General features: G+C 36.2%; 1 protein-coding gene across 1 annotated transcript; it reads right to left on the bottom strand.

The window, feature by feature from the left end:
* Positions 1-5,538: 5,538 nt before the first annotated feature.
* LOC113275708 (metal transporter Nramp5-like) lies at positions 5,539-12,041 on the bottom strand. Its single transcript, XM_026525251.1, has 13 exons — positions 11,978-12,041; positions 11,661-11,739; positions 11,532-11,572; positions 11,355-11,433; positions 10,408-10,512; positions 10,225-10,334; positions 8,959-9,140; positions 7,077-7,146; positions 6,814-6,987; positions 6,620-6,724; positions 6,385-6,516; positions 6,206-6,301; positions 5,539-6,071 (listed from the first exon to the last, which is right to left on the bottom strand). The coding sequence occupies exons 1-13, from the start codon at positions 11,999-12,001 to the stop codon at positions 5,748-5,750; spliced, it is 1,521 nt and encodes a 506-aa protein (XP_026381036.1). The 5' UTR covers positions 12,002-12,041; the 3' UTR covers positions 5,539-5,747.
* Between the last annotated feature and the right edge of the window lie 915 nt (positions 12,042-12,956).

Below are 12,956 nucleotides of genomic sequence, written 5' to 3'. Positions count from 1 at the left end.
CTTGATAGCCTTTTGTTTCCCAAATCAAGTGACTCTAAAACACGGAGTGCGTTTACAGTTAGATAGAACACTCACTTATAAATTAAAACAATCAGGCGGATGTGGTATACTCTTCTCAGTGGCTATTTGATTTGGAGGGGATAGACAAGTAATTTATTTTTCCTTGCATATTCACAAGAAAGTTCTTGATTAGGAATTGTATCTATGTATGTCGATGATACAAACATGATGGGTACTCTTGATGTAATAAGAAACATTAAGAGTTATTTGAAATCCGAATTTGAGATGGAAATCTGGGGAAAGATCGACCAAATACTGAGCTTGTGGTATATTATTCCACCAGTTTGCATATGTCTAAAGTTGTCAGGCAATTTAACAAAGACATACATCCTGATATCACTCTCATGATTAGTTGAAGTACAAAATAAGTAAATGACCATTTCGTTTAAAGAAAGATGACGAAGGTGTGTTGGGATATGAAATTCCCCTATCTAAATGCAATATATGCATTGTTGTACTTAGCATAATGTACTCGAACAAATATTTCATCCTTAGTGAACTTGTTAGCTAGATATAACTCAACGCCAACGCAACATCATTGGAATGATATAATGAACGTAATCATATACTTAAAAGTAACCATTGGCATGAGTTTGTTTCATCCCTGCAAAGACATAAAAAAAAGGAATGCTAAAGGAACTAAAATCCAAAGGTTGTTGATTGTGAAGGAAAAATAATATCTTCTCCAACGAAAGTAATCAGGGGGAGATATGGTAGACTATTTTCTGGGTCATTACCGATATTCATTTTCGAAAAGCACATGACTAAAGGAACTGCTTGGAACAACTCTGAAAGTAACCAGGGGGAGATGCCGACATTAGGGGGAGAATCCAAGGATATGATGTCGACATATTTTACTTCGAAACTGAAGTTGTGTTGTACTATTTTTCCCTTCGATCGAGAATAGTTTGTCCCAAAGGGTTTTTTTACTCGACAAGGTTTTAGCGAGACAACACTAAAAACATCAATTATGTTGAACGTTGAAGACATAAAGATCGTGTTGATATTTACTGAAAATATCTGAATCAAATAAATGAAACGCGATATTCTATTAAGCAACGTAACTTCTAGAATCAACAACATGATATTATAAACATTCAAGTCGCCTAAGTAAAATATGATAAACTCTTTTTGACTGCATTAGACTAATGAAAATTGTCTGACATCAGGGGGAGCATCTAATGTTGTGTTGAACTATTTTCCTTCACCGAGGTTACTTTTTCCCAAAGGATTTTGTTACTCGGGAAGGTTTTTAGTGAGAAAACAACAAACACCGCGAATGTAATTTCCCAACTAAGGCTATTGTCTTTCCCATGAGGATTTTCTTCCTTATGAGTTGTGAAGCAACTAGTGAACTTCAACGGAGCACATTGATCATCTGCAACTGATCACCTTTACTTGCATTTTTCACGTCCCTCAGTCAAGGTTTTATTCCACTGGGTTTTCCTTGTCAAGGTTTTAATGAGGCAACATATTTGAGTCCAACTATGAGTTTTCTTAATATTGTACTCTTTTTCTTTAGTTCAGGTTTTGTCCCTTTGGGTTTTCCTAACGAAGTTTTAACGAGGCAATTAACTTAGACTTGTCGATCTTTGAATTACATGTAAAGTACGAGACAACATATGAAGTACTACATGTCAAGAGTTGTACCAAGGTTTTATCCCACTGGGTTTTTCCTTGTCAAAGTTTTAGTAAGGAAATTGATTTCGACACAAGTCATCAAGAAGAGAACGACATTTGAAGACTTACATTAGAAGCACTATATGTGAAGCACTAGATATGAAGTTCTATTGGACCGCACAAGAGGGAGTTTTATAGGGTTTACGACCCATGGATGTGTGGCCCAACTAGATAAATAGGGTTTCCCTTTAGATGTATATAAAGGATAATATAGCTATGTAATATGGTTAGGGTTGCACATGGTCCGGTATGGCCTGGTTCTCTTATGGAACCGGTCCCTGTACTTGGTGTTGACCGGTACCTCATTTTGAGGACCGGTACTTGTACTTGTACCTCCGGTACCGGTCTGGTACAACACCGGTACCAGGTTTTAACCTACAAACGGTGTGTAAGTATAACAGAGAATCCATCGGCAAAAAAAAAAAAGTTGTATATGATTCAAGTGCTTTATCGTTCCATCTTATTACACATATTCCCATAAGAAAAAGAAACTAGATCTAATAGCTAAAAGAGATCATCAACAATCAACATAATCCAAACTAGGGTTTAATATGTCTCCAACAGCAGCAACAACAGTAACCCTGTGAAGTAAAACCAATAAAATGAAGATGACTAATTAGATCTTGAAATTTGTTTGGAGAAACATCAGAAAATTAGATAAATCAAGTATAAGGAGTAATCACCTCAAAATTGAAACTAGCTAGGTTTTGCAATTGTTTTGCAACATCAATTCCATCTATTTATGTCTTCTGTAAAAACCCAAAAATAATAATTGAGAGAGAGAACAAATAATAATTAAGGAGAAACCCCAAATTTTTGTTTTAGTTTTACAGAGATAACAAGACATCAGATCGAAGATGGTATGTAATTAAACACCCAATTACTTATTAAGAACACAAAGTTCATCGAACAAATCGCCCAAAATCAGATTACTAATTTACCTTGACTTATTGTTTTTCTTAAATTGGTTGGTGAAGAAGAAGGTGGTGCACTGATTGTTCTTCGGGCTTCAGTTGAAGAGGGTGGTGGTGAGGAAGAAGTGAAACGATGGGATGGATTGGTTTTTTCTTCATACTTCAGTTGAGAGGAAGACTGTAGAAGAGAAACTGAATAGAAAAAAAATAAAGTGAGATAGAGACTTGGTTGAAGATAAGGCTTAAAATAGATGGCTAGGATTAAAAACTAATTTTTACATCAACGATTACCATTAGCCGGTACTAGTGGTCCGGTACTGGCCGGGAATAGGTGTAGAACCGGTCCTTGTACTCATTCTCTATCGGTTCTAAATTTCATTCCCGTTCCCTGTACCTTATCAATCGGTTCCGGTCCGGTTTTGGGACTTTCGGGCCGGTTCCAAGCCGGTTCTTTGGGTACACGCCAGTTATTGTGCAACCTTAAATATGGTTACTCATATCAATAAGAAATTCTTTGTCTCCTTGTCTTTCTCTATCATTTTACTACAAAAACAACACTTTTTTTTATTTGAGAGGCGGCAGTGTGATAGTAATGTCCCTCTAGTTGGTTAGGGGATTTCCTATAGGAGGTGTAAATTGACTAGATTACCCTCCCCATTTTTTAATCTAAATCAAAGCTAAATTGAAAATTTGTTTTCTTTCTTCTTCCCTTCTCCTCCTCCCATCAATCGTAACCTCCATTAAAACTCAAAATTTCATCGTCTTCCATTAATCGACGATTCGAAATTAATCAAGTGTAGTGTAATGACTTATATGAGGTATGTTTTGAAAACCCTGTTACGATTTGGTTTATTTTATTCGATTTAAGTTTAATTTCTATCAAAAATTAGGGTTTTAGATGAAAATTGAAATTTCTGGGTTTATGTGAGTAACGGTTGATTTTAACTCAATTACGAACCGTAACTGGAGATTTTGATGTTGTTACGGTTGGTAATAGTTCAATTACCAACCGTATGTTCTTATATCTGAGAATTTTCTTCAGTTACGGTTGGTAACCATTTTAGTTTACGAACCGTAACTCAGTTAAGGTTGGTATCGGGCATTTGGTTACCAACCGTAACTCAGTTACGGTTGGTATCGGGCATTTGGTTACCAACCGTAACTGAGTTACGGTTCGTATCGAGCATTTAGTTACCAACCGTAACTGGTTTTACGATTGGGTTTTCTTCAAATTTAGCCAGTTACGGTTGGTAGTTCATCTTTTACGAATCGATTTACGGTTGGCTAGAGCAAAATTCCAACCGTAATTAGCTCTGAAAATGTAAAAAAAAATTGAATTTTTTACGTACTTTAGATAACTTTGAGCAACAAAAAGCTAATTGAGACTAATTTAGAAGTATACCCGGTCATTTTCAAGTCCTGGTTCTTCATTTTGTTGGTTAATTTCTTCAATTGATTGAGATTGACCTTCTCCTCTAAACTTTTTTTCTTTTTTTTTTAACTCTAAAAATCTGATTTTGGTTTTGATTTTGAGTTAATATAAGTGAAATTAATCATTAACACTCAATTATGAGGGTTAATTTGTCATTTCCGGTTTTTTTTATAAGAGACACTTGAATTATCATGTAATGATCCTTTTTGTCCTATTACAATGCCGCCCCTATAATAAACCATACCGCCCCTATAACAGGCTTGATTTAAAAACATAGTTTTGTATTTTTACGCAAAAGTTAGAGAGATGGTGTGGTGGATTTATTTCGAGCTCCCACAGTATAGGCATGGGTTCAAATCCCACCACATACATTTCCAGTAGGTATATATACTATATACTTACAGCCCGTTCGGTTGGGAGAATAGGAATCCAATTCTTAAGGAATGCGCCCAATTCTTTCAACCGAACGGCGCAAATGAACTCTATGTAATTGGGAATTTCAATTCCTAGAAATCCAATTCCTTCCAAAATGATAGATTTCCATTGCATTGGTCCAATGATGCAATGGAATTGAATTCCGGGGTAATAACAAAGGTAATTGAATTACCTCAACCGAACATGAGTTTTTTGGATTGGAATTCAATTCCAAGAATTGGATTACCCCATAATTAAAATCCTAGGATTCTAATTCTCCCAACCGAACGGGATGTTAGTATAATGCAATTGTAGGTTGACAGATGAATTTTTAACGATAGAGAAATCAATGCAAGGGTTGTAACACCTCTTGCCTCTTCTTCTAATTTCACTTCGGCAGTTTAAAGCAAAACATATAAAGGAGGAAGAAATTATGGTTAGGATCGGAAGACTATTTCGACTAGGTACAATCCACCAACCAGTGGTGGGAACTTATTTGGGTCTCGTTGAGAAAATGAGAGTGCACAGTGGAACTTACTCATGCTAGAGAAATACTGGCTTTTGACCCCGCAATAATGATCCAACCAGGACGGATATCTATTTGATTTGGAGGCAAGATATGCCATCTTCTTGGCATCCTAGCTGAACTCATGGTCTTTGGATCAAACCTTGTGGGAACAAATGAGAATGCTGTAGGACCCCATAATATGGAGGTTGAACATACTTGAAAAATTCACCACAAAGATGATATATATCATAGAACAGCAACTCTTTTCTACAGTTCAACCACCGGAAGTGGTGGAATGGGGAAGATATAATGGTGCTCTGCAACATATCACCGTTGTTATTGGCAGCTGTATCCGTTTGCTCATTGACCATTTGAGAACCATCTTCTGCTTATTAATGGACAAGGAATGACTGCTTGAACTGTGATAGGACAAAGAAGTGCCCCGTAACTCGGCATACTTGGTGTACATTGGATACTAAAATTTCCTAACATCTAATCTCCCGCTCCATTTGAGTGCTTAGGGTAAATGGTTTACCGGAAGGAAGCATTATGGTCATATGATTCATACTTCGATTTTATAAAAGTAACTGTTCACTTCAATTCTAATTTGTAACACAGCTAACTAATTTAATATGAATCTATATCGATATCAACTCTAAGCTAATCAGATACATGCATTACCCATTTCACTAAAAGTAGCATTATTGCAAGGGTCCATCATTTAGGGTCTTCTGGTACTTTATTTGGGGAGTGGGATACCAGCAAGATCCTCTCTTTGAGGAACAACATCTTCTTCTTCATCACCTCTTTCTAACCCTTTCTCCAATTTGTTCTGCTGCCCGTCTGTTGTGTTGATATAAGTAACAACTCTGTCTTTCCTGAAAATCAAGTAGATGACAGAACTGATGTATATAGCCATCAGCGGAAACACAAGCAGCCCGATAAACACATTTGCAACCCTTGGTAATTTGTTGTGTGTTATCCAACCGATGAAAGCTGTGATCAGATAATAAATGTTGATCCCAATTATACAGAACCCCAAGATCCATGAAATCACAATGATCTGCATTCCATATCAATAAATCTATTACTAGAATAAGTTAAAAATTGCAATCTATTATCAGTAGCATGAGAGACAATATCAGTGATCTGACTTCCTGCATACTAAGTTTCTTGGTTACGATTTGATATACTTACATAAAGAGAGTTCTTATGAGGACCCATCTTCATGGTACTGCTGCTAAATTTCAGGAGTGGGATGAGAGCAAATGGGAGCTCAAAGGACAATATCATCTGAAAATGTATCAATATGATTGCAATTAGAAAACTCCAACAGATCTTTGCAAGAAAATAGTTAAAAGATAAGAGAAGCTAACCGATGCGATAACAATGAGTCGCCCGGCACCAGAAGATCCACTAATAATGGAGACAATGAGACTAGGTGCAATTGCTATGCATCGAGTCATTAAGTTTCTTAACCAAGTCCTCATTTTAAGGTCTAAGAACCCCTATTATCCAAAAGCCAAGATAACAATGAAGGAAACTTTAGACTCTGATTAACCAGACAAGAAATATCAGAAAGAAAAAGGTGATAACAATTTCAATTCACACCTGCATGATGAACTGTCCTGCATAAGTTCCAGTGATTGTTGAACTCTGTCCTGAAGCTAGTAGTGCAATGGCATATACAATGGAACTTGACTTTCCCAAAACGTTCTATAAGCAATGTTAGACAAACAACATAGGGAGTTAGTTCAATGTCCATGTAAATCATCATAATTCTAGTTTAAGCCAAGTATACTTACGCGTAGAAGAAACGAAGCATTATTGAGTGTCAAACCACTGCAACAATTGGCATTATCAGTGGTGAGGATTCTAGCTGAACAAACAGTTCCCGAAACACAGATTATAGACACATTGATCAAAAAAGCGATGAACAACGCAAATGCACTTTCAATGAGGAAGTATTTGCAGGCGCTCTGTGTTTACAAAAATAAAAAACTCCAGTTAAAAAAACAAATTCAATAGCAACTCATCCTTTTGAAGCTGAGTAAACTGATTAGCTTACGTTGATCCCCTTTACTGATTGGTGTACTTTCCTTGATAGAACTAACGCTGAGTGAAGGAAAAGATTATGCCTGTTGAAAAAATGGAAGGTTATGCTTGTTAGCATATCAGCGTCTAATCATGCTTAAAATGTACTTTATTAGCTACTAAGCATGCTTAACATAATCAGGATTGCAAGTTACAACTTATGCTGATAGATCAACTTACTTTATTCCTAGGATTACATGTTCTACATCTAGCTTAATCATGTTTAAATACAACCACTTCATTCTATACATGCTGCATACTTAGATCAGGCATCAACATTTGTTGGCCTTTAGTACATGATCTAAACTTAACACACACTAGCTGGATTTGGCAGAGTATAGTTCATGGTCTACAGATTGTTCATCAATTTGGAAAATGGCAAGTTGGTGATGGGAAAACCATCAACATTTGGAAGCACAACTGGATACCTAGTGAGTCTTCTGCTTTATACTCTTGGGAGGCACTTAATACACATGATCTTCAGTGGGTCTCCCAGCTTATTGACCCAGACACAGAACAATGGAATGTCAGCCTTCTATATCAGCTGTTTACACCCATCCAGGTTCTTTCTATCCTAACTATACCTTTGCGTTTGACATCTGAAGATTCTTTACAATGGCCCCTTACTTCAACTGGGCAATTTTCAACATCCTCAACATATCAACATCTATGTAAGATTAACTCCCCTTCAGCTCCTAATATCTTCAGTACACATTTTTGGCTAAAGTTCTGGAAGTTTAAAATTCCATATAAGTTACAAATTTTCATGTGGAAGTTTATCCAGAATGCATTACCAGTTAAATCTAACCTGCATAATCTAGCTGATGTTTCTTGTGCTCTCTACAATACTCATTGTACAGAAGACATAAATCACTTGTTTTTCTCTTGTCCCTTTGCTACTGGCATTTGGAAGGCTTGTCTACCTCAGCACTTTAATCATCTTCAACAGTTTGCTACACTACATGACTGGATTGCTTCTTGGACAACTAATGCAGAAATTAACTTCCATTCAGAATCTCCTTCTCTACAAGCAATCATTGCAACTATCTGGTATATCTGGAAATATATATGTAAAGTAGTATTCAACATGCAACAGTCAATCCTAACTCTATTTTACATCCTTTGTTTAATTACTTGGCTAGCATTGCTCATACTTCACATACATTTCATACATCTCATACTAGATTTCCTGTAGATCATCCCCATTGGACACCCCCACCACCAGATATGTTAAAAATCAATGTGGATGCCTCTTTGTATAAAGCTTATCGTTTATCTGGTATTGCTATGATAACAAGAGACTCTACAGGATCCTATGTTGCAGGAAAGGGAGTTCTTTGCAGAGTAGCTACTGCACATCAGGCGGAAAGTTGGTCTCTGTTAGAGGCTATGCAATGGGAAAATGTAATATTTGAATCTGACTGTAAAAACTTAATCAGCTCTGTCAATATGGGCATACATCCCCCCAGGCAATCTTCTCCTTTGTTATATAAGTGTGTGCAACTATGTAATAAGTATAATAACTGGTCTTGTAAATATGTTTCAAGAGTTTGTAATAAGATGGCAGATTGTCTAGCTAAATCTGTCCGTAAGTCTGGTAGTACTGGAGAGTGGTGGCATGTTCCATCAGCTACTCTAAATGTAATCTTAGCTACTGATGCATCTTTTTTAATATAATTACCTTTGTCAAAAAAAAAAAAAAAAAAAAAAAACTTAACACACACACTTGATTAAGATTAGGCTAATCCAGTTTTATTAAACTAAACATGATTTGATGCTAAAGCATAAAAAAGTCTAACAATGCTATCAAATTTAAGTGATGAAATTTAAGTTTAGGTTTAAGAGAGAGTACTTACGGCATAACTAGTGCCCCAAATAATGCAATTGCATCTCCCGTAGCTCCTTGTCCCTGGAGCTTTGGTATGAACAAACCCTGCATCACCTCTGCTGCAGGTGGGTTGACGAAACTCAATTCCACGAAAAAGCAAGCAGCCATCACCAACACAAAAGTTGCTATCAGAAATTCTAGCTTCCTAACCTGAAAAAAAAAAAACAATGATCAGCTGTAGTTGTTATAACAATTAGTAAACAAAGTATAAGATTTTTGTTATAGGGAAAGCTGACTTTGTCTATGCAAGTTGGAAAATAGTTAAAGTCATCTCTGACCGTCTTCACCTAGCCTTTCTCATTTCTGAGATCTCCCTAAAATTAAATGTAGCCTTTAAACTTGTTTAAATAAGTTGATCAAACACCAACGAGGCTTGGATACAAAAAGAACCCATATGCACATTCAAAAATTGCTTCACACACTTGATCTCATTTACGAATTCAAAATGACAGTACAAAACAATTGGAAATCTTATTTTGAATGCTTTTATATCAGTACTTTGAATGTTAAAAGGTGGTAAATTTCATTCATTTGTTCCTCCACATCCCTCTTTACGGTACTGTATTTTTATACTATATCTTAACATGGGAAGTGAGATAGCAAGGCTTAACTTTGATCGGCGGATGTTTTCTGATGATATGATGAATTCGCTATTGCAAAACACATAAGTTTGTCTAAATCAGTCTTCAAAGGAATGATCAGGAATTTAAATTTAAAAATATGTCATATAGAGATGAAGTAATAACAAGTAACAGATGATGAAGTCCGCCTTTTACTTAGTTGCATGCTCTCCTAAGATTGTAAATAAGTAGCGTTTTGTCTTATTTGATCTGCTCGCACATCTAAAGTTCTTGACATCTTTAAAGTCAGATTGATACTGTCAATGTTCATAAGATGACTATTTTGCAGTTGTTAATAATAACATTGTTCAACTGTTCTAGATTGATGCAACTTCATTAGTGATAGACTACCTATAATCCTTAGAGAAACTAAGAAATTTCAGCTACCTAAGAAAGTTAGGTTTAGTGGGTTATTTGAATGGAATCCGAAAGGAGAACTAAAATCAAAGCAGAAGACAGCGATATGATGGAAAATGGGATTTCTTATATTTCCGCCCATTCTGACCAAAAGTCAATTGTCCAAAAATCAAAAGTCAGCTTTCCCAATCAATTTTAGCTTTCCCTATAACAAAAATCAAGTATAACTGTTAATCAAGAAAAACAAAGAGACTGACCCCAAACTTCTGTAGGCCAAGAAAAAGGATAGTACTCAATCCAGTAATCAGAACCCCAGCCCAGACTTTAACCCCGAACAATATGTTCAGCGAGAAAGCTGTTCCGATCACTGAAAAGCAACAAACACGATTATTTGCATAACTCCATGTTGACAAGAAAACCCAAAAAATAAAAAGAATTACCTTCTGGTATATCGGCTGCAATAACAGCAATCTCCGCTAAAAACCAGAGGCAGATCTTTACGAAAACTGGATACTCAGCTTTGCAGAGCTCCGCCAAATGTTTTCCTATTGCGCAAAAGTGATTAACACATAAAATCAGATACAATTCAATGCTTAACTAACAACAACATCAACTGAACACCAATCAATTATTGATATTACTGTAATTTCATTCCCAATTTTACAAATTCCCTAATTTATGAACAACAATTACTAATTACCCTAATTTGATTCCCAATTTCCAATCTAGTGACAGAAACAATCACTTTGAATTTTATTTATAATAAAAATCACATCATACATCATGCTTTAGTCGATTTGGGCAAAAATCAAACCCCAATTCAAACACCCAGAAACCCTAATTTCAGAAACACTGATTTAACGACTCAATCACGTCAAATTCAATTATAATCAATCAAAAACATCATGCATGAGTCTGATTTTTACAAAAATAAACAAATGGTTTCATTTACTTACTTGTTTTTTTTTTAATGAAAACTAGGGAAACCTTCTCATACCAAGATCAAATCAGCAAGCACTATCTCATATCTAACTCATGATTCACTCTCTCTCTCTATCTCTCGATCTAACTCTCCCTATGTCTCTGGATCTCTTTCCCTCTTTCTCTCTCGACCCTTTTTCCATTTTTTTTCTTTTCTTTTTTTCTTTTATTTCTGTAAACTAAAAAACACGAAGAAGATGGAAGTAGCCAAGTAGGCTTTGTTTGGTAAGAGTAACGCGTGCAGGATATACCATGAGAACACGGCACGCTATATTAGACAACATTATACAGAATGGTGCATCTTTGGGGCATTTCCTGTTCCACTCTCAAGTAACAACACCCCCGAACAAGTTAAAATAAACGTTTCACTATACCAAACACGGCTTAAGTTTCGTGTTTTTCTCACCTGTAACAACACCAAGATTGGCGGCGAGAGACTGGATTAGGAGTGCAAATATTAGACCGATCAAAACTACCCATAATAGCTGCAAAGAATAAGAAGATTCTTAATTCATCATTTTTCCACTAATTTTGAACAATCTTTTTTAATTCTCGGAAACAAATAATTCAACTATTTACTTACCTCGTACTTGTGATTCGCTCCAGCTTGGAGATCAGTCTCCACTAAACCAAAATTAATAAGAAAACAAATGAGAAGATTTCACAGATCAAAGGAGGAAATGAGGAAATAAGATATTGTCCATGCACTTACAATTTCCAGGATCTAGATAAGCTAAAGAGACGAGAAAACCAGGACCAACATGTGCCAAGAAATTCTTCCAACCTGATTTCTACACATTAACAAGAGTTAAATTAGAAAAGGAAAAAGCAAGAGTCATTGAATCTCTGATGCTGCTACTTAATTTCTTACTGCCGGGAAAAAAAATACAGATGGAGGAGTGCCGAAGCCAGACAAGAGGGAAGGCAAAGGCCAACACCCGAAACAAAATAAACACAACAAGACCTAGCATGACAGCCTAGGAAATCAAATTGCATGAATGAATTAAAAAATATTATAAAAGATCTTACTGCGGGTTGTGCCTGTCTATCCATCTCTTCTTCTTCTCCCTCTTTCTTTCTCTGCAAATGATTCTCTGACTCTCTTATGGTAATTATATGGATGCAACACCTTGTGTTCGGCTAGTCTAGGTGCATTATGCAGGAAAGAAATCAAACGACTTACCGCCGTTCAAGGATTTTCAACGGCTGAGATTTATAACTCTAACAATACTTTTTTTCTTACTCTTATGAGCGAAATTTCTAGGAAGGTGAAATTTCAATTGGAAGCCATAAAAGGAAATTTGACAGGCTAGCATGTTGCTTTCCTTCCGGAAAAATACGCAATAATATATGGCCGTTTATACATTTTAGGTTTATGAGATTCAAAGCACATTGCCAAGGTCCATGTGAGACGTTCTCCATGTGCAGGAAACACTTATCAACCAATGCCATTGGCATTTTTAGTATCAAAAAATAAATAATTCAAAGCACATTTTTCATAGGTATCAACTCCTTTTACGGCGTAGTAATTTTTCCTAGGACAGATACTAAATGACGTGCGAGCAAAAACAAAGAAAGTTGTTTGTGGTTTAGGGTCAGTTTCGGGCACACTAACTTTCCGTTGAAATAGGGTTCCTCAAATTGACAATTTGTAGAAAATGGCTTTAGGCAAGTAGTGGTTAGCCCATTAAATATGTGTAAGGCCTATTCCTATGCACATGCCAAAACATGATATTTGATATATATATGCACTCATTATGGGTATACCAAACTGCCAAATTCATGTGCCAATATGTTTTTCCTGGCATGTAGGCATACACGACAGAGTTTCCAGCGAGCGACAGAGTCTCCTTTGCTCGATGGTCGAGCGAGCGCTCGCTGGTCTTTCTAGTGCTGGCGATAGTCAAGGTGTCGCTCGATGGTATGATTAACGCTTATCGGTTCCACATCTAACGGCTACAATTTCCCCCCTCTATAAATACCTAATTTCGAACTCATTTTAACTCAC

Source organism: Papaver somniferum, chromosome 4, assembly GCF_003573695.1.
Source record: "Papaver somniferum cultivar HN1 chromosome 4, ASM357369v1, whole genome shotgun sequence".
NCBI classification, from domain to species: Eukaryota; Viridiplantae; Streptophyta; class Magnoliopsida; order Ranunculales; family Papaveraceae; genus Papaver; species Papaver somniferum.
This window is presented reverse-complemented; position numbering and strand designations above follow the sequence as displayed.

What these genes read in the sequence shown, in the direction of transcription:
- LOC113275708 (XM_026525251.1), bottom strand. Translation starts at nt 12,001, where the DNA reads ATGGATAGACAGGCACAACCCGCA. An exon ending in TTTGGGGCACTAGTTATGCC is followed by an intron (nt 7,147 to 8,958) that starts GTAAGTACTCTC and finishes TTTTTTCAACAG; the next exon opens with GCATAATCTTTTCCTTCACT. An exon ending in ATGCTTCGTTTCTTCTACGC is followed by an intron (nt 6,725 to 6,813) that starts GTAAGTATACTT and finishes CATTGCTTATAG; the next exon opens with AACGTTTTGGGAAAGTCAAG.